This window comes from Protopterus annectens, chromosome 9.part0 (assembly GCF_019279795.1).
Source record: "Protopterus annectens isolate FY-2018-M chromosome 9.part0, PAN1.0, whole genome shotgun sequence".
Classification (NCBI taxonomy): domain Eukaryota; kingdom Metazoa; phylum Chordata; order Ceratodontiformes; family Protopteridae; genus Protopterus; species Protopterus annectens.
In genome coordinates, this window is record NC_056743.1 from 1,749,808,424 (window position 1) to 1,749,831,579 (window position 23,156).

Genomic DNA, 23,156 nt, shown 5'->3' on the forward strand with positions numbered 1-23,156 from the left:
GTGTAGTCCCCTAATCTAAGATGCTGAACTGTGAAATGAGGCTGTGAATTCAAGTGCTGTCTTCGGTGTTCAGTACACAATCAGTCTAATTCGGGATGATTTTAAGACAATAAAAGCATGACCGTCTCATCGGAATTTAAAAGATAGGGCACAGACAATTCACTACATGGGCATACACAAAGGTTTGAGTGCTTGACACCAAACTTGACTTATTCTTATCAAAGTGACCGGGTGCAGTCATTAAGACAGAAATTCAAAGAATTAGGCACTACTAATGGATTCATGATGGTTCAATGAATGACATTTCATGGGCATTAATAATAGCGTTATGGCAATCTGTTGAATTCCATTCCTATAGCAGTTTACTGCAGGGGATTAAATCTATGAACTATTAAGAAGCTTCTTCCTGGGTTTGAGTCCTTCAGTCTCCATTTGCATATTGTGTGACTCTGAGCTAGTCATTTAATCAGGCAGTAGATCTCAAAACAGCCAGCAAAAACATATAAAAATAAATTTTATAGGAATAGTATTTATGAAACCAATGCACCAAATGGCATTTTGCATAATTACAGTAGGATAACAAAACTGCCCAGAAGAGTAGTGTGGGCGGGGCAGACATCCCAGGTGCAGTTTGTCAGTGACCGATCAGCAGATCACTGATTAATCAGTAGTGCGATATCAGTGGTCATTTCTTTACCGACATTTCGGAATGACGGTGCAGTAATGAATCCCAGTACTGCTTTCGTGGACTGCAGGACTGAAGCGTTTGAGTGCTTCCTTTTGTATGTGGTATAAGTTGTGCAAACCGCTTGTTACAGCTTTAATAAAATGTTTTTCTTTTTTTTTTAACAGTTGAGGAGCATGGAGCATCCAATAGGACAACAGACTTGGTCACTTACAAATGAAAGGTGTAAGATTGGAGAATGGCATCGGAAGTTAGATAAGCCAGCTACAGCTTTGAAACTGGCACATAGGAAAATTAATTTTGCAGGAAGGCATGCTTCCACACATCTTATGCCCTCTTTCATTGAGGAAGAGGGAATACTCAGCAGTGATATTTTGCTGCCCCTTTAACACAGTCCACCTTCACCTGAGCCTATGACCATCTAAGCATGTGTATTGCTAGCTTGTCATGTTACTCCACAAGTGGTATTACTGCTACTACTGCTGTTAATACATTCGTCACTACCTACATCAGAGCTGCTCATAGCTCTCAACCTCTTAGTACAAGAAATCTGACAAAGCCTGACAAAATGGGGGGACGAACTCCCAAAAATAGGGACATATTTTAAATATTGCTTTTATAAACTTAGGAAGTTGCTAGAGTAACAGGGTTCGTTTTGACATACATTTTCTGTAGGATTTGAAGATTGAAACACAAACGTATGTCATTATTTAGTGACTTCAAGCATTCTAGTGATTCACCAAAAAAAAAAAAAAAACAAATTTTATGAGGAACAGGTCAAAAATATGAGCCAAAATTATGAGCATTCTGTGCAAATATGAACAGTTGAGAGTTATGGAGCTGCTAGTGCAAGCTAAAGTAATGACCTTTAACCTTTTGTACTTCTCTGTTGTCAACCATGTGTTGACTTGAATGAATCACTTTGCCTATATTTAACTTGCATTCCCTTATAGCAATTACTTTCTCTGTAATGATAGTCACAATTTTAAAGTATGCATATATTACTGTGGAGCTTTTCCTCCCCGGGCCGTCACTGAAAAAGGGCTCTGGCTCAGTTGGACATCCCCGGTCAACAAATATCACATAAAATAAATAAAATAACTTCAGATATGTGTTTCTAAGCTTTTCTGCCTAGGCAGGCCACTGCTGAAAAGAGGCACTGCCCATTTGGACTATCCTGGTAAACAAAATCAAGTAAATAAATACATAAATTAGTCTTATTGTATACTTGGATCTTAAAGCAGCTTCCCTCCATCTCTATCTTTGGCAGACAAGAAAAGAATGGCGCTACACAGACAAAGTGAAATACAAAGTTCGATGTGTTGCATTTGTTCTGATCCAGCTCACAGCTCTTAATGTTATGCTTCAGGAATCAGAGCCATCAGCATAGCCAGCCTTAGACATACGCCAACTAGGTGGCTGCCTAGGGCGTCGTTCTAGCAGGGGCACTTTTACAGTAATTATTTTTTTTTTTTTTTTCAGTAAAGAAGTGGTTTCTTTAAAATATGTTGAATGAATACAGGAAGAAAATGCAGACTAAGACAAACTGTGAGAAAAGAAAGAAAAAAGTAATGTGGATGGTGTCAGTAGACCAGGATGGGGGGCACTGGATGTTGTGGAGGGGACATTGGAGAGCCCTTTTGCCTAGGGCACCAGTTGACCTAATGCTGGTCCTGGGGCCATCAATTAAATCATCTGGGAGAAAGCTAAAGCAGGAGTGCGTGGGAAGGCCAGTTTGGAGTTCAGAGGAGCTGATATAATAAATTTTACATTAAGACTCATTTTTTTTCACATATTAAGTCCATTGACTCTCAACTTCTGGAAAAAAAATTCCAAGACATCAGACTCTAGATGATTGTCACTGTTGAAGTGACACCCCAACCCCCTGTGCAAAAATAGGAAAAGGGGTTGTGGATGGATGGATGGAGTGGCAGTTGAATGATATAGCACATCTTGTGCCTGAATTCAGAGACAGCCTTATGTTTACTATGAATACACAGAGCTTGGAAAATTCACATACAAAACATTGTAGCATTCAGCAAGTTTAAATTAAAGAATGGTAGCATTTAGTACATAGAGCTGTTCTCACTGGTCCAATCAGTTAAGCTATCAGCCCATCCAAGACACCCACATTTGCTTGACGAAATGTATTTGATGCTTTGGTGAGTTTGTACCTTTCATCTTCAAGTGACTGAGGAGTAACTACTTGTACCGCAAAATCTGATGACCAGGCACATGTACATACTAGATGACTTTTCTGAAAGAGAGTGCTGAATAAAGAAAACAAACATAGCAGGTTGTAGCATCTGACAGCACAGCACCCCCTATAGCTGAGTCAGAGAGTCTACAACTGACTTAGGGTGAACTGCAGCCATGAAGATCTGATGCAGGCAATGCCCTGCTTACAACAGGAAGCAGTAGAAACTCTTGCCAAGCAGCTGTTTACATTAAAGCAACCTTCAGCTTGATCAATAAGTACCCGAGATCTACTTCTTAAGGGAAACTAAAGCAATCACTCTGATTCTAGACGCTAGAATATACTCAGTATAATCAGTTAACCAGCGTAAAAGCAGAAATTCAGTAACTGGTTAGTGTCAACTGTATCTGAGCAAGCATTTGCATTAGAAAACCAAGTAGAAGAGATTAATCCCAGGACCAGTAGACAATCTAAGATGTCCATTTGTGAAACTGAAGCAGTATATTTCACCTATTGAGGTAATATTGCAACATGTGGTGAGAACACTTCACTTAGACAAACCAGTCCGTCTAATATGAAACTGAATAAGAGGCAGCCAGAAGGCTCCATGTCTCCAGTGGAGCACAGCATTCTAACATTTAAAATAAATTGTCATATACATAGACATATCTTGCTGCCTTGTAAAGAAGGCCCATGCCTGACATATACAGAGTTATAAAGGAAGCCTTAATATCTAAAGCCCTTTACTTAGAATATCCCCCCACCCATCCCCGCTAACATGAACACAAAACAATACTCAAGCTCAATAAAAATTAATATCAGCTTTAATACAAAATGTCATAACATCATATGTTGGGGACTCCCACTCCTTTGGAATTATCACCATTTCTCAATTAAACTCCGCCCATCAATTCATACCTTCAAGAAAAAACTGAATAACCACATGGGCACTTGCAAGTTCTAGCATGGAATCCAGGACTTCAAGCTCCTGAAAAGCCAATAGGCTTTGAACTTATTGATCAAACCTATTTATATATGAACATCAAATGCGCAGACTTTATGACAAATAGATATGTAATACATAGCTAAATACAAGCTTGTGGACTGCAAAGGCATGGAAGAGGAATGCTATAAACTCGCCAATGCTTCGGATGCATTTCATCAGGCAATTGTCTTATGTTTTCATAGTCATATATTGTGACTTTATAGGCATGGCAGTTGTACATATACGGCTGTAGGTTTGCAGTTGCATTACAAAAGCCATATTTTAACCATACAAGGATTATAGCTTAAGCACAGTTCTTGAAATCATGAGCAGAATAAACATTTTATTGTTTGTGTATACGCTAACAGAGCAAGGCCTGTTGGGTTTGAATCATGTCATTCCAGTAATATTTTAACATAACCGATGTAATCACTCAATGACTCAGTTTATCCAGCTAAAAACAGGCACACATAAATGGCTGCAGATGAGAACAGATATACTGGACCTCTTCCAAAAAGGCAGACCAACTGAAAAAAAAAAGGTGTACTTAGTACCAGCTTGCAATAGGAGCACAATAAATTGCGTAGTGCCACCTTGCCAGTGCACATCTTTCAGCAACTTGCATTGGCAGCCATTCACCACAATAATATGATAATTTGAGCAAAAAGTGAGACTCAGTGCTCTCCCTAGTATGTTTTAATTTTAGAGAGGTATTCATGGAAAAGATCTTTTTAGTATGCTGTGCAAAGGCACTGGGTGAGTTATGTAAATTACCCTTATAAAAATAAAAATATTTCAGTGCAACAGTTGAAAAATATTCGAAGATACATAGGTATTTAATAATACAAGCAAGCCACAAAATCAGACTCCACTAAATATGGACACAAGGTTCACTATTATTACAGCTTGTTAGCGTCTTAAAGGATATCTAAAGGTTAATGCCCACATTTTCTGCTCCATAATTGGTTTTTCTTTTTCCTTCTATTTTGAGCCCTGTACTTAAAAGGGACAAAAACGCAGCTTAAACTCTACATTTTTACAGGCTTCCCATTTCTTGAGCTGCAAATCCCAGTACTACAAGCCATGGTAAAAGTATTTTTAATCTCGCAATGGTGCAGTGCGAATTTACATGTGCCCCCAGTTCATTTATCTTTCCGTTATTTTTTTTTATATATATTCTTCTGGATACCCACTCCAAATTAGATATGCAGCCCCTCCATCCAATTCCTGAATGCATTTATTCTATTGATGAAGCATGCATAAAGTATATTATTTTTCCCCACACCTCTTGTGGTTACTATGTTTTTTCATGTATTGTTTTATTTATTTGTTTTTCTCTTTTGTAGCAGTGGTGACTTTTCCAGGGTGTGTTGGAAAGTAAAGTGCTTTGTTTTACAGACTTGGGGAAAACTGTAATATAAGTTAATAATGGTGTACTTTACTCTAAACTGATTTACAAACAGGCAACAGCTTTTTATTCTGAAATGTTATCTAAAAGACTTGGAAGTAAAGTCTGCATTTCATGGTACTGTTGTCATAAGAAAGTTGTCATGTTCTTGCTGTGATATGTGTTACATTTGTTTTGTAACTGTAATAACTCTCTAAATGGACTTAAGTGGCTGTTTGGCCATGTTTCCACTTTCGTTTCTTTACATTTTTCCATATTTTTAGGGAAACAGCTATGAAGCTCCTGTGTTTACTTTTTAAACGTCTTGTTCTCCTAAATGGCTTTCAGTAAGCATGAGGCAGATTCGGCTCTGTCTCAGAATGACTAGTGCCTGCAGACTGGCAGCAGACAGTTTGAGGGTGACCTGCAGTCCTGTGCTACAAGAATATATACAGCGAGTAGGATGGTAGATGTTAGTGTGAGGGTGCCCTGCAGTCTTGTGCTACAAGAATATATACAGCGAGCAGGATGGTAGATGTTAGTGTAAGGGTACCCTGCAGTCCCACCTTACAAGAATATATACAGTGGGCAGGATGGTAGATGTTAATGTGAGGGTGCCCTGCAGTCCTGTGCTACAAGAATATATACAGTGAACAGGATGGTAGATGTTAGTGTGAGGGTGCCCTGCAGTCCTGTGCTACAAGAATATATACAGCGAGCAGGATGGTAGATGTTAGTGTAAGGGTACCCTGCAGTCCCACGTTACAAGAATATATACAGTGGGCAGGATGGTAGATGTTAATATGAGGGTGCCCTGCAGTCCTGTGCTACAAGAATATATACAGCGAGCATAATGGTACAAGTCTACAGTAGCACTGCAAGCCCCTGCTTCAACAGATGTCTGTTGTAGCAAAGAGGAGTGGGATGAGGTCAGCAATATTCTACCCAACAGATAGTGGCCACAGTCAGCCAACTCTTGGCTCCTCTATGGCAGCCACAGACAAGATGGAGGAACAAAAGTGCTAATTACTAGTGAGGAGAGGCTTAACATCTGCAGTCTATGAGAAGAAAAAGGCTAATTAAAAAAGAGACGTTTGAAATATTTTCCAGTGATTCTTTTTCTTATTTTAATATTAATAAATCTATTCTGAATTTAGAGAAAATGGTAAATAATTTGCTCCCTTAATTTAACAAAAAGAGATTATGGAGACTCTTGCAAAACTACATTGCATTCATTTGCATGAGTCCAGTTTATTCCTTTGCAAAATTAAGGCACACACACTTTTGCATGCAGACACATGCACGCACGTGTACACACACACACACACACACACACACACACACACACACACACACACACACACACAACACAGAACCACTGCTACTAGAATTTAGAAAAAACAGTATTGGCATATCAGATGCATGGAATCAGACAGCTACTGCCAAACTAGTAAGCATATGTTGAATCCTAAGTAAATTTATGGGAAAAATGTTAACTTCTTAATTAAAAAAGAAAGACAGGAACAAATACTGTTGGAGAAGGAACAGTTCACATTTGCAAAGAGAAAAGCCAAAATTTAGCAGCATTTTCTGACCACGTATCAGCCACCTTTGACAGAGAGCTGTCAACTTATACAGTCTGTCTATAACTGGCAGAGGCTTCAGATCCTTTTCCTCAGTCAGGAACTTCAGGGTTATAAATGGCTTTAAAAACAAGAACATTGTTTTTGCTATGCAACTAGCTATGTGGTAGAAAAATGGTTAAGCTTGGAGATAAACAGATAAGCAACCTGAAATCATTAAGATGGTGTGTCTTTTGAAATCTTAAGGACCAAAATTGTGACTTCTAAACTTGTTTACTCTTCCTCCGACTTCAGAGGTTGTATATTTAGAAGCTAGGTTCACCCCCACATAAGAGTGGGGTCCAGAGAACTAGCCCTCCCCTACAAAAACAAAAATGATTTTAAAATTTTGCTCTTTAAAAATTATAGTAGGGTGTCTACTAGTGCAGATCTACGTTTTAGCAATGGGACATTTACTATTTTGCATCTTTACTGGTGTATCAATATGGCAGGTTGAATTATTGTGTCACCCTTAGTGTCTGTCACACTCCACAATCTTTTTAGTTCACATGCTAAGTAGTGCACAAGGCATTATTTATATTTCAGAGCTAAGAAATGCATTATTTGGTAACATTCAGCAATAAAAATATGTATATCACCTGCATAACTACGGAGGTTTTAAGAATGGAAGCTAAGACTAAAGATTTTCTTCCAAATACAAAAAAAGATGCCAAATTGATGACATTTTATCCTTTGTGGCATTATCGTCACTTCATCTCTGACCCTGATTTCTCTTCACAAGGTTATGGTGAGGCCAACAAGTGAGTATCGTTCTGCATTTCTATAACTAAACACCTTCATTAATCACAAATAGTGCACAAGTCTATAATGCCTTGACTGCTCTGCACTGTATAATATAATGCTGTTTATTAATTTCACATGAACAGGGCTGCTTCTTATAAGGAATAAACAGCCTGGTCCATACACTGAGAGATATATTACCAGCAACTGTGTGTGAACTGCCTTTAAAGCTACTTCCCTTTAATAATGCAAAAGTCATTCTACATCATTGTAATGTTTTTATAGTGATATATCCTGGCCTTCATTCTGTGAATTTACAGACAACAAATATTACTTTATAATACTATGTGATAAGAAAAATATACCTTGTACAGGCAGCGTTTTACTGTCTTTCACTTCCTCTCCCCATGTATCTGTTTTAATGCTTATCTTTTTCACAATATGCTGATTACCAGTTGATGGGTTTGACTGGACAGGAAAAGCTCTCTCAAGTGACTCACTACTCTTGTAAATAGTGTATGGTACTGTGCTTGCACTTGCAACCAGAGTTTCATAAACTGTGACTTGTGGCGGGCTGACTTCTACTTTTCCATGTTCACTGGGCAGCTGCGTATGTACACTGAGAGAAATATCTTTGCTGCCAGAACTCCCTGCTTCACGATATTCTAATTCCTTCACTCTGTGACTAATTTTTAACTGGTCCTGTGTGACAGGTTGCTTTGAATCCTGCTCAACATCACCAGTAGGCTGTAATGATGTATAAGCTTGGACTCCCACTGTCCGCTGAACTACTTGTTCAGATGGTCGAACTGTCTGAAGACCAACATCTGAAACCTCCTTGTTGTGCTCACCTTGTAATTCTTTCCATCCCACAGTTGTCATACTAATAGCATCTGCGGTTGTAGGCTTAACCTCTTGACCCTTCTCAGATGTCTGCTTGGGTTTTTGCTCCTCCAGCTTTTGCTGAGCAAGTTGAAGCTCCTGCAGTGCTTTCTTCAGCTGCATCTCCAGGACTGAAATCTTAGAACAGAGGGACTCAATAGTACGACACTGCTGTTCTTTTTCATCTTGGGTTACTGTTGAAGGTAGCCCCAAGTCATGTTCTTTTACTAATACCCCTACACTTTTACATTCTACTACAGTTTTTAATGCTGCACTGGTTTTATTTACTTCGCTTTCACATTCCTTCGCACTTTCATCTGTACCAACACTTACTGATCTTGTTTCCTTCTTGGGTGTTTGACTAACACGTTTTGACAGTGTGGACTCTTCTGTCTCACATCCTGAATCTTGACGTGGACTACAAGGTGAGAATACATCATTATTTTGGTCCGTTTCTTCTTCTGGAATGTCAATATAAAGTTCTCCCCTGGATCTAGATTTTCCAAACCCAGACATATGCCCTAGAAACTTCTGGCTCTTCAGCTGAACACTAAGTTGACGCTTTTCTTCTTGAAGGACTGAAATCTTAACTTGAAGGACAGGAATCATCTTTACTTGTTCTTCCAGCTGCTTAAGCCTTTTCAAAGCAACTGCCATCTGCTCCCGAACATACTGCAAGTGAGCTGGTGATGGGGATACAGGAGTCGAAAGGCCAGAATTCATAGGAGTAAACTGACTGCACCCACCAGATTGAGAGATACTTGGAGCACTTTTGGAAAAGGACTGATTCAATCCAGCCCCTACCAGTGAGCTTGCAGAACCTGATATACTCCCTTGCAAGCTACCTAAGCTCCCAATCCTGGGTCTCTGTCCATCTACTGAATCAAAATTATCCTCTTCTAATTTCTTTTTGGCATCTAGCAGAGTTTTTTCGACTCTAGCATTGAACCCTCCTGGAAACAGAGGTGGCTTGTTTTCCATTGGATACTGTGGGTAGAAACTTCTCCCACAGTATGAATATGAAGACTGCCTGCTTTCCACACTTGCATTGGAGCAGAGAGATTCTGTTGAAGTCCACCAAGACCCGGTGTATCCATACCCCCTTGGGAGAGAGCTATATCTTGGCCTGCGATGAACGTGAACCTTCTTGAGTGTGTTTCCCTTTTCAATATCATCCACGTATTTTAAAAAGTCAAGGTCCAAGCGATACCCATATGGAGTCTCTACAGAGTATGGCAGGTCTTGATCCTTGCTTTGAAAAACGGAGCTAGACATTGGGTTGGACTTTCCTAAAAGGAAGAAGAAGAGCATAGAGATGGTAAGTAATACTGTTAATTACAAGTAAATATAAAGCATGCAGAAAAGGAGAAATACTTCTAGCCACACACAAAGACGTGTGTGTGTGTGTGTGTGTGTGTGTGTGTGTGTGTGTGTGTGTGTGTGTGTGTATACACACACACACACACACACACACACACACACACACACACACACACAGTGGTATTATTTTTTAATTTTATTTTCACCAAGGCAGTTTGAGATACTCATTTCAGTGAAGTATGGCATTCACATCGCTACTGTTTTATGCAAACTGACCTTCAATTCCATACTAGTCTGTTAGTGACAGAGAAGCTATTGAGAAGATTTTGAGCTTCAGCAAAACTATTTTGATCGGAAACACAAGTTGTGCACTGTTTCACTGAGCTGTACTTGCCTTGAGCACTGCATGACCTAAAATGGATAATATATAATTAAAGGGAAATGGACAAAGCCACCATCATACCTTCTATTTTATGTAATCAGCTTTTTTTTGTTTTAGTATTGTGTCAAGTCATACAATACAAATACGGTTCCAACCCAAACATTTTGGTGCCTTCACTTTTTTGGTACTTTGATTTGTTCACAGAAATGATTCCATAGCAACTTGTTAACCATTTGCCTACCTAACTGTCTTAGGATCCTTCTGGATCAATCCGTGATATCTAGAATCATCTCACTATTAATATTAGAAGAAAAAAAACAGATATTTATTAGTGTATATGTGTGTGTGTGTGTGTGTGTGTGTGTGTGTGTGTGTGTGTGTGTGTGTGTGTGTGTGTGAGAGAGAGAAAGAGACAGACAGAGAGCGCACATATGCTACTGCAAATGTGTGTCTGTGCATTTATATACCAGGTACACATAAATCACAAAATAAAAAAAAAAAATCTAAAAATGTGTTCTTTTCACTCCAATAGCAGAATCAAATCCAGTGACAAAGTGTGCAAAAAATGTAATATTCTCTCTCTCTCTGTCTGCATGACAGATGCACACCATTCAAATAGGAAAGTAAATTAAAAAGCCATCTTAAAATTTGATACCTTATTAACTAAATACATTTAATGGCTGCTTATGCCATTGTACACATATATGTGTTCATGTGAGAAGGGTGCAAAAGTAAGAGCACTAGCAATTGTGCAAACAGTACAATTATTTAGACATCTTTCCCCTTGTGCGGATATATAGCATCACATACACACACTCTGCAATCTTCATTTACACATACACAAGCAGGAGATACATTTATTAATTTAGTTATTTATTCATTCATTCGTTCATGTAATGACTGGTACTTATTTTGTCCTTTTCAGAACTGCGATGAACTGGAACCCATCTTGCAACTCAATGGCATAAGGCAGAGAACTAGTCATGAATGAGTCTACACTGCAAAGACCCACAGGTAATTTAAGGGAATGTCAGTTTGCCTAGCTGCATGGCATTGGGATGTGAGAAGAAACTGGATCACAGGTGAAAATCCAAGTGAATGGAGGCAGGACATGTAGACTGTCCAGAGAAGGTGTCCTGGAGATGTTTTACTACAGCTACTCCCCCTGTGCTGAGTCAGAACTTAAGACGTTCACTAACACAGAAGCACGTATTTCTGCATTGTCACACCTACAAAGAAATGAACATTTGAAAACTACTACGTTTGGTTTCTTAGTCAAAGAAAGGTGAATTTGCTGAATGCTTGAGGAGCCAAGGAGTTGCTGTGTAAAGTGCTGTCTGGTTCCAACTTCTTGTAACATAGACAATGGTATCAAATGTACTACACAGAACTTACAAGAAAAATGTTCAGGTTTCTTAGTTTTTAATAGCAGCCATGAATAACTACCTTGCTTCCTTTTCAAGAGGGCAAGCTGTCACAAAAAGCAATGTTGCTGATCTGTATATTCCTATAAATTGCATTTGTCAGCTATGTAATTTCCTCGCCTTTAACCCCCCCAAAAAAAACCCCTGAGATGGCTCAAAAGGGGAGGTGAGTTAAGAGGGGTCATAAGCCCCTGCTTACAAGGAGAACTAATAGAAGCTTCATGTTTAGCTTTGTGATAATGGTAACCGATAGTGAATGTTTTGAAAATCATAACGGCACCGTCAGGGATTCTACGTTATATGCTTGTACTTGTGCTAAATAAGAACCTCCAGAAAGTAGAATAACTGGTATTCACAGATACTACTCAAGGGAGTTGGGTATAGTAAAATATTAGTTTACCCAGCCGAGGAGAGGACCACAGAACTAACTGACATACGAGGCAGCAATGCTAACTTCTGCATTTAGTTATTTCTAGAAGTAAGCGAAGTGGACCCCTGCAGTCCCTTTCCATGCAAACATACATACAACACACACATACCACTGAAAAGCCTGTAAGTGTCTCTTTAAACCAACTGTGAGCTGTAATGATACCTCAGTACAAATCAAATGATACCTCAGTACAAATCAAACAATTATTCAAAATGTATACATACAAAATTCACCAAACTCCACTCCTCCACTTCGTTACCAATAAACAGCAAAAGAAAGTCCGCTAGCTAAGTACCATAAAGGGTATCCTCTTATGTTGTTCAAGCCACAACGCCAATACTTTGGATCTCCAAAAGGACAAATGAAATGTTCAGTAAATAGTAACGACCATTTAATAAAACACCAAAACAAACGTACAACACATACAAAGGATTGAGCGCGCTTTCATCTATTCCTTCTAGACTTCATCAGAATCCATCAATGCCAGTGTAAAAATGCTCTTAAATACTTGATCACCTGATTAATAAATTAATTAACAAATCAATTAAGTATATTGTCTTGTCAAAGAAAGTATTATAGCTCAAAACAGTTCATATAAACCAATACTAAAACACCTATACTATTTTTACTCAAAGTAAAATAATAAAATAATAAACTAATATGTAATATGTATAATATAATATAATATAATATATCAACTCCAAATATATATAAAAATTATATAATGTATATATATATATGTGTAGAAAACATTTCATGAAGTAGAAAAACATATATATCAAATACCTGGAAAAGGAAACCACATAATATTGCACTGTAATGGTCCTTATATAATATGACTATATACATATGAATGAATAAATAGTGTATAATTAGGTCAATTTAGGGTTATTGGATAATAATTTCAAAGCTGGTCTTATGGAAATGTGATCATTCATCCCATGGGATCCACAGGCATCCAGCCTGAGTTGCCATATCATCTCTCTGTATTCGAGGAGGGACTCCCAATCACCCCCTCTTTCACTTCTCTTAACCTCCTCAAGAACCCAGAATTTGATATTGGTCTTATTACATACCTCAGTGTGCCTAAAGAGGGCATTGTTATCGTTCTTTTTATTAATATAAGGGTTAATAAAAAGAACGATAACAATGCCCTCTTTAGGCACACTGAGGTATGTAATAAGACCAATATCAAATTCTGAGTTCTTGAGGAGGTTAAGAGAAGTGAAAGAGGGGGTGATTGGGAGTCCCTCCTCGAATACAGAGAGATGATATGGCAACTCAGGCTGGATGCCTGTGGATCCCATGGGATGAATGATCACATTTCCATAAGACCAGCTTTGAAATTATTATCCAATAACCCTAAATTGACCTAATTATACACTATTTATTCATTCATATGTATATAGTCATATTATATAAGGACCATTACAGTGCAATATTATGTGGTTTCCTTTTCCAGGTATTTGATATATATGTTTTTTCTACTTCATGAAATGTTTTCTACACATATATATATATACATTATATAATTTTTATATATATATTTGGAGTTGATATATTATATTATATTATATTATACATATTACATATTAGTTTATTATTTTATTATTTTACTTTGAGTAAAAATAGTATAGGTGTTTTTAGTATTGGTTTATATGAACTGTTTTGAGCTATAATACTTTCTTTGACAAGACAATATACTTAATTGATTTGTTAATTAATTTATTAATCAGGTGATCAAGTATTTAAGAGCATTTTTACACTGGCATTGATGGATTCTGATGAAGTCTAGAAGGAATAGATGAAAGCGCGCTCAATCCTTTGTATGTGTTGTACGTTTGTTTTGGTGTTTTATTAAATGGTCGTTACTATTTACTGAACATTTCATTTGTCCTTTTGGAGATCCAAAGTATTGGCGTTGTGGCTTGAACAACATAAGAGGATACCCTTTATGGTACTTAGCTAGCGGACTTTCTTTTGCTGTTTATTGGTAACAAAATGTATACATACTCAACTACTGTCCTGTCTCATTCACGAAAATCTCCTCACCCCTCACAACATGGTTTCCTCCCTAAACACAGTACATTGACTGCCTTACTCTCCTTTACTCAAAAGGTTGCAGAAGCTAGGGACAACAACCTCCTCATTTCCTATCTATTCCTTGATCTCTCTAAAGCCTTCAACACTGTCTCTCATCCCATCCTTCTTAAACTCTCAGACATAAACCTCTCTTATTCTACTCTTGGCTGGTTGCAGTCCTACCTTACTGGCAGAAAAGCTATTAGATGGCAGCAGGCTTTCTCACCCTTCCTTGCAGTTTAAACAGGAGTACCCCGAGGCTCCATACTTGGACCGCTCCTTTTCAACATTTTTACCAACAACCTGCATTCATCCTGCAGTCTCTCATCTGTAATACAATATGCAGATGACTCTATTGTCTTATCTGTCTCCAATACTATCTCTGAACTACACACTAACACAGAATTCCTTTATCTCTGTTGAAAAATGGCTCAGAAATAATCAACTAATCCTTAACCTGAAAAAAAACAACTTCTTCTCTTCCTACCTCACGCACTCCCCCACCTTAAATCCAACTTTTCTGTTTCCACCCTAGATGGCACCACTATCTCCCCTGCCTCACACACCAAACTCTTTGGGGTAATAATTGATAACTGACTAAAATTTGACTTGCACATACAACAGGCCATCAAGAAAACCTGCCAAAAACTTGGACTACTTTAAAGGAACAAAAGATTCCTCACTACTGCCACTAAACACAATCTTGCAGTGGTATTTCTATTGCCTAGTCTTCTATATGCTTCCCCTATCCTTACCAGTATCCAAACTACCTCAATGCAGAAACTGGAACAAACATACAACAAAATTGCCAGATTTATTCTAAACCAACCACTCTCTTCTCATCACTGCCTCTCACTAAACAAACTTCAGTAGCTGGAATGTCCACACCTTCTCCTACAATCGCAGCTCCACACTACCTTTTCCATACTTAACCCCTCTGTCTGCCCTGCTCTCGCCTCCCATGTTAGTCTCTACTCTCCCACCTGGCCTCTCCGGAGTGCTGAACAGCATCTTCTATCAGTCTATAAATCCAAAAGGAATATTGGCAAACTACTTTACAAACACTCTGTCTCACTAAATTGGAACAAACTCCCTCTCCATATTAGATCCAACCTTTCCTTTCCCTGTTTTAAAAAGTCTTAGTCTGTTCTGCTGTATAACCTGTTGCATCTTCTAACTTTCTTTCTCTGTTAGTAACTTCTACTTAAACTAACCTCCCAAACCCTCAGCTCTTCTACTATAGCCCCCTCCTTTCTCTCCCCCCTCCCATTCTCCACACTATCTCCCCACTTCCTATCAATGTCTGTACATTGTCCTTCTTTTGAACAACGATTATCTTTTTGTTTTTACTCTCATATGTAGTAAATTTAGACCACTGCTATCAGTGCAACCCTTACTGTTCATTTTGTTTTTCTCTTTATAATTTCATATTTGCACTATTATTTTTAATAGTTTTTGCCCTGTATGTTTATCTTTGCTCATGTTTACTGGGGCTCTATCCCATTGGATCTCCATTGAAAATGGGTTGCTTACTATCAATTCAATAGAAAGACTTAATAACCTTTTCATTTTTACAATTATTTTGTATTGTGATTGCTATTTAATATTTGTGTATTGTCACTTTATCTTTATTTATGTTTGCTGGGGCTTTTCCCCTTGGGTCTCCACTGAAAATGGGTTTGTTTGCAAACTCAGTTGGACTAACCTGGTTAACAAATGTGAAATAAATAAATAAATAAATAATTGTTTTACTATATTAACAGGAAGATGGCAGTTCACACGCAGACACGCACTCTCACACATGAATTGCTTTTGCTCGTATCAGGATAATGACTTTATATGACTGATATCAGTCATATGTAACTGTAATACCTGACATGTTGGGCAGCATGTTTTTTTTTTTTTTTGAAAGCTCACAATTTGCAAAGCTGTCTCTGCCATTCTGTGCATTGCTCTATGATGTTGTATAGTGGAAAGATCTAAGCAAATTATCCTCTACCCTTCCAGAACTCAGCCTGCTTTTTTTTTTTTTTTTTTTCAAATGCTTGTCCATGGTTTCAGAGATGCACAGTATAATGGTTTTTGCCAGGATTTTGCTTAGGATTGACGGATAACTCATCTCCAGTCATTACAGTTGGTTAATGCTCCCTTCTTTGGAATCTTGACAATAATGGCTTTGTTTCACTTATGTTGTACTTTCCTTCTCTCCCAAACAATTTAAACAATATTTGGAAAATCTTGGCTGATGTTTCTGGGTCCACCTTGAACATTTATGCATTTAGGTTATCTTGGCCAGGAGCTTTTCCATTCTCGATAGATTGGAGGGCAGTGATAATTTTTTCTTTCTGTGGTGGAGAGGTATTCACATCCAAGTCTGTGTCTGTTTCTTGGATGTCTGATTCACTTGTTGGTGCTGCTCTGTTCAAGACTTTGAAATGCTTGACCCAGCATGCTTCCTGCTCTCTCTCTCTCTGCTGTGAGTGGTCTATCTTGCTTGTCATTGGCAGGGGTGTTGTATGTTGCATGAAATTTACCACAGCCTGTCCTTGCTATCTTGAAGACCATCCTCTGTACTCCTCCACTAGCTGCCTCCTCTGCGTGGCTGGCAGGTTACCCATGTGTGCCCGCTTGTCTGCTCTTGTTGTTCTTTTGACTACCCTTTTTGCTTCTTCGTACTGTTGAATGAACTTTCTTGCAGCGTACATTGTTATATAATTCTTTATTTGTCTTTATATGAAGGGAAATCGATCATCCCTTGAAAGAGTACAAAGGGGCTAGACCCTCCATACTAATCCCTTCTTGTAAAGAGTTCACCTACTTGGAGGCATTTGAAGTTTTGGGATTGTTTTCCATAGCCTAATGCTAAACCAGAGGCCTGTGTTGGAAGGAATTAAGAATGTTATTAAATTTTCATTTTTACTGACACACTACACATTTGTATAACAACAACAACCTTCTGTTTCAGCTTGATAGGATCAGACATTCAAACAGGAGTAGTATATTTCAGTTTCACTTGCAAAAAGTTGGAATAAATTACCAACGCATATAAGGCATTCATTATATCAGTTTATGAGAGCATTCGATCTACGGATGGATGATTCTATTTTCTCACCTAACGGTTTGGAGTCTGTGCCCCAAAGCAGAAACACAAGCAACCTCCACCCCCCAACATAACCCAAATGACACATAGCCCACAAACTCAGTGTGCCACTCAACCACAGCCCATAAGGCATAACAACGTACCCAACACTCTAGTCATAGGTGACTCTATAGTCAGGCACACTGATGTTCCACTCAACAGGCTAAACAAGGAGAAAGTTACTGTCGGCTGCCTGTCGGGTGCCAGGATCTGCCACATAACGCATGCACTCAGGTCACTCCACAACAAGTACAAATATGACTCTGTCATTGTCCATGTTGGTGTGAATGACCTGAGACGTACCTACTTGGACTATATGAAAAGGGACATGGAGGGGAGGAGCTGTCCGATCTTGTAGCCCAGGCAGGTATGACCCTAGCCCTGACTAGCATCCTGCCATCACCCAGAATGATACCACAGTACAAGGACAAAATGATTGACTTCAACAATTGGCTAAGCTTCTGGTGTCATTCTAAGGGGATCCAGTATCTGTCTGCCTGAGATGACATGATCGACAAACCACGATGCTTTGCCAGAGATGGCCTGCACCTGTCGCCCCTGGGATTCCGGATACTAGCTAAGGCTCTAGCCACCCCTATAGTGCCTTTTTTAGGCAAGGTTCAAATGACAAATTCACCCCCCCTAACAGGTACAGGCAAGAAGAATCTGAGGGTACTGCTACTCAATGCTTGAAGTCTAAACCTCAAAATGCACTCACTCGAGGCACTCCTTAAAATGGAGAACATCGACATCTGTGCAGTGACAGACACCTGGTTCAAGGCTCCAGAGAGTACCCCTGCATTACCGGGCTATAATTCATACCACACCTTTTGGCCACTTAACCTGGACCGAAGCACTAAAGGCGGAGGCGTGTCCATATTCATTAAGGATATCCACACCTCCAGGCTAGTTGCTCAGCATAATGCATCCAAGATTATCCAAGTGCAACTAACTCTGGGCAAGACCGCAATCCAAATTGTAGCTAACTACAGATCCCTCACCATGCCCCAGGATTCCCACTCCTCATTTCTTAATACACTGGAAAATATTAGGGTACAACCTAACACCCTAATAATGGGCGATTTCAACTACCCTACCATTAACTGGGAAAACTACTCACGTACCAACTCTTGTGCTCAACGTTTTCTGGAATTCATAAATTCCAATGCCATGGATCAACTTATCCACACCCCCATCAGGGGCAGCAATATCCTAGACCTGGTTATTACCAACATGGGCTACCGGTGCTCCACACCAGAGGTCAATTCCTCGTTGGTCAGATCCGACCACAAGCTAATCACCCTAGACATCCACATCCCTCCCCTACTCCCATTAGGGAATCCACAGTAAAAAATTTCTCCAAAGCCAACTTCACGCTTCTTAAGACAGAAGTGGCAAACTTCACGACACCCATGCTGATGGACAATAGAGGTATGACTGCTGAATCCTACACAAATGCACTTTATAAGCACTTACATGAGTGCACGGATCGCGTAATCCCTAACAGAACCAAGATGCTATCCTCCAAAAAAAGGAAGCCGATCTGGTGGTCCCCTGCCATAAACAAACTCTACAACAGAAGAAAGAAACTGTTGCACAAAATAGTAAAATCCCACGATTGGAGAAACTCCCTGGTCAACCTCAGTAAGAAGCTGAGATTCCTCATAAAATCCTCCAAAGCTAGTTATGAAAACAAAATCACCACTGACTCTAAAGACAACCACAAAGCATTCTACAGCTATGTCAAGAATCTCAATGGCAACACTCAGATCTGCTCTGAGTTACAGCACAATGGCACTAAATATACAGAACCAACTGATATTGCCAACATCCTGGCAGATAGGTTCAGTGCTAACGTTACCCCCCTGTCATCCCCTAAAGGGCCCATCTCTATACCAGAAGAATGAAAAGTTCCTGTAATCACAGCTGCACAGGTAAGAAACACACTATCCAAAGCCAAGAACACAACATCCATGGGACCTGACGACATCTCAGGCTGTGTTCTACATGAACTACAGAATGAACTGGCACCCCACCTAAGTACCATGTGCAATCATAGCCTCACCTCAGGCTATGTGCCCACTGAATGGCGCAAAGCGACAGTTATCCCACTCCACAAAGGGGGAGCCACCACAGACCCCAGAAACTACCGCCCTATTAGCCTAACGAGCCTGGTCTGCAAGGCTATGGAACGTATCATCATGGAACTTATAAACAATGACATTGGTAATCTCCAAACTCAGGACCCCACCCAGTTTGGGTTTGTAAAAGGAAGATCATGTCTCCTAAACCTGATAGACTTCATTGAAGCAGTCACCAAAGCACCAAAGAGGGTAATGTGGTTCACACAGCCTATCTAGATCTCACCAAGGCTTTTGACACCATCCCCCACTCTGGAATTATAGATAAATTCACTAAACTAGGTATAAATCCCTATGTCACAAGATGGGTTGCCAAATGGCTCACTGACAGAACCCACACTGTGAAAGTAGCAGACCCCAAATCCAACTTCAGACCAGTGACAGGTGGAGTACCACAGGGTTTAGTCCTGGGTCCTCTCCTGTTTGGTATCTATTTCTCTGAAGAACAGGCCAACACAGAAGGTCTTTGGCTAATGAAGTTCACAGATGACTGCAAACTAGGAGCCATAATCAACTGCAAACTAGGAGCCATAATCAACTGCAAACTAGGAGCCATAATCGAAACTCCAAAAGATGTGGACATCCTACAAAAGGGCCTCGCTGAGACAGATGCCTGGTGTCAAAGCCATGGCCTCAAGCTCAATGCCAAAAAGTGCATTGTCATCCCTTTTGGTAAAAACTCAGTACCCATGAACTACCACATAGGTGGTAGTCTACTTAACACTGAAAGTGTGATAAGAGACCTTGGGACACAGGTGGACAGTAGCCTCTCTTTTAATAATCACATCACCACAGTAGTCAGGAAATCCTTCTACGTGGCACACCTCATCACAAAAGGTTTCTCATCCAGGAAAAAAGAGGTCATTGTTCCCCTCTACTCATCACTCATTAGAACCATTATAGAGTACAATGCCCCTTTTGGTATGTACCTCACAAGACATCTACAACAACTGGAAAGGCCACAGAAATACCTCACAAAGAGGATTACCGGCCTCAAACAGATGCCCTATGCAGACCGTCTCAAAAACCTGCAGCTTTACTCCATTGCATATCGCCTACTCAGAGGCGATCTCTGCCTAACACACAAAGCTATGTCAAACCCAGAGCTTTTAGACATGCTCCACTTAAAGAAATCCCAATCCCTATGAGCTACAGGGTCTAGGGACCTAAACCTTGTCACCACAATAAACAGAACATGCTGGAGGGATAGATCCCTGTCCCAGAGACTTCCCATACTATGGAACAAACTACCTATCTATATCAAACAAAGCTCCTCTTTAGCGCTCTTCAAGAAAAATCTTGATGATTGGATGGGAGATAGAAAATTCACCCCGGGGATCACTTCTGTGGTTCTGCTCGACAGTGGCACAGGAAAATAATTTTCTTGGGTGGCGAAAGCCAGGGCACCTTTGGCTAGGCTTATATAGGTCCTAGGGCCAATAGCCTAGTAGCTACCTATGAATCTATAATGCCCTTGGGCACAGGCAGAGTAATATAAACTAGGAAAAGTATAATTATCTGAAATAAGCACAGCCTAAAGGATATCAGAAATGAACGTTACTTAATAAAAGATGAAAGATGGAGGCTTTGTGCCAAGCGATTCACTAAGACGTGAAGACAGACGGAAAAAGAGGAGCAGGGGCAGGGGCAACATTCCATCAGTTCTTGACAAAATTCAGCATATTATTGGGGTTTTAGCATGTGCCAAACAGATGTACAAAACAGACAGCCAACAGTGAAAGCAAGCTTGATGATCCAGTGCTACAGAGAAAAGCTAATGAGAAAGAATTAGTCATAATGTCGCCATTAAAAAAATCCTTCAGAAAAACAAATGAAAATATATGAAAATCCACAGAGTAAAAATTCTGATACAAATCAGGTTGGGATGCAACACTGGATCATAGCAGTCAGATATGAATGTCAGCTGCAGATTGAATGGTGACAAACCGGCACCAGTGAATGCTGAGGCAAACTAAAATGAAAGAATCACTGATTCCCTTTCCCTTCTAGATAAGGAAACAAATGGAACCAAACCTCATGGCGATAAATGAAGGCCCACACAAACTGAAAAGGAAATGAAAGGAGATCAATTCCAGTAAAAACAATAAACAAAAAAATTACAATCCAAAATGCATGGTCGTGGATTGGAAGCCAACCGCCACTATGTTTTCACCCACCAAAAAAAATTGATTTGTGGTTCTGTGTTATTGCATTTCTTCTCCTAAGATTTTACAAGAAAGCCTAAAAGAATAGATTACATCGTTACTAGACAATAATAATGATGAACCGATATTCTCTATTCACATAATAACAGCAATGTATAAAGAGTTTTGCAAAACTTTTAGTTGTAATAGAGCCAGATACCAGTCTTTACCATTCAGCTTGATCTTAACTCCATTATCTTAAAGACACACCACTTCTCTATTATTTGCAATGCTGGATGCTAATTCCTATTAATATGAAAAGGGAAGCCACACTGTGTATTTCCCTTCTCGTCCATATCAGGAATATAAATCATGCAGTAGTATTTATACATGCTGTGATTGAGGCTTGTGTAGCTGTCACCTTTTTTGAGTAAGAACACTGCAGATTCCCTTTTCCCAAGCTGCAGTAACCTCAGACCTAATTATAACAACTAAAACGGTATGAAATTATGCACTGTGAACGGATATGTGAATTTGCACCACTGCAAATTAAGGGTTCAAATTATTTTGCAAATGTTTTTTTCAATATTTAAGAAAAAAAAAATCATGAGATTTGAGATTGTGATAAAGAATCAAGTCAAGCGTACAATAGGTTGCTTGTGGTTGCCATTAAACAAAAAAAACAGCTTCTGCATGAGACCTGCTTCTACCAAAATGAAATACCTCTTGTCAGTTACAACCATTGCCAATGCCTACATTCAACTATCTTCACTGCTCTTCAGTTTCTAGCAAAAGCAGTTTCCACCAGGGCACACTGTTATGCACACGTTTATTAGCTGAACTCTACTTATCACATTTATTAGAAAGACACCATCACATTTATTAGCTGGACATTACTTTATCAAGTTTATTAGCTGGACACTATCACGTTTATTAGCTGGACATTACTTTAGCACATTTATTAGCTGGACACTACTGTATCACATTTATTAGCTGGACATTACTGTATCACTTTTATTAGCTGGACACACATTTATTAGCTGGACATTACTTTATCACATTTATTAGCTGGACACTACTGTATCATATTTATTAGCTGGACACTACTGTATCACATTTATTAGCTGGATATTACTGTATCACTTTTATTAGCTGGACACACATTTATTAGCTGGACATTACTTTATCACATTTATTAGCTGGACACTACTGTATCACATTTATTAGCTGGACATTACTTTATCACTTTTATTAGCTGGACACACATTTATTAGCTGGACATTACTTTATCACATTTATTAGCTGGACACTACTGTATCACATTTATTAGCTGGACATTACTTTATCACTTTTATTAGCTGGACACACATTTATTAGCTGGACATTACTTTATCACATTTATTAGCTGGACACTACTGTATCACATTTATTAGCTGGACATTACTTTATCACTTTTATTAGCTGGACACACATTTATTAGCTGGACATTACTTTATCACATTTATTAGCTGGACACTACTGTATCACATTTATTAGCTGGACATTACTTTATCACTTATTAGCTGGACACACATTTATTAGCTGGACATTACTTT

The 23,156-nt window shown here is 39.1% G+C and overlaps 1 protein-coding gene across 1 annotated transcript in view; it reads right to left on the minus strand.

Moving 5' to 3' along the window:
- KANK2 (KN motif and ankyrin repeat domains 2) overlaps positions 1 to 23,156 on the minus strand; it is a 1,503,136-nt gene that overhangs the window by 167,712 nt on the left and 1,312,268 nt on the right. The window contains exon 5 of the mRNA XM_044082338.1: positions 7,983 to 9,788. Within this exon, the coding sequence (XP_043938273.1) occupies positions 7,983 to 9,788 (1,806 nt within the window). The remainder of the gene's footprint in view (positions 1 to 7,982; positions 9,789 to 23,156) is intronic.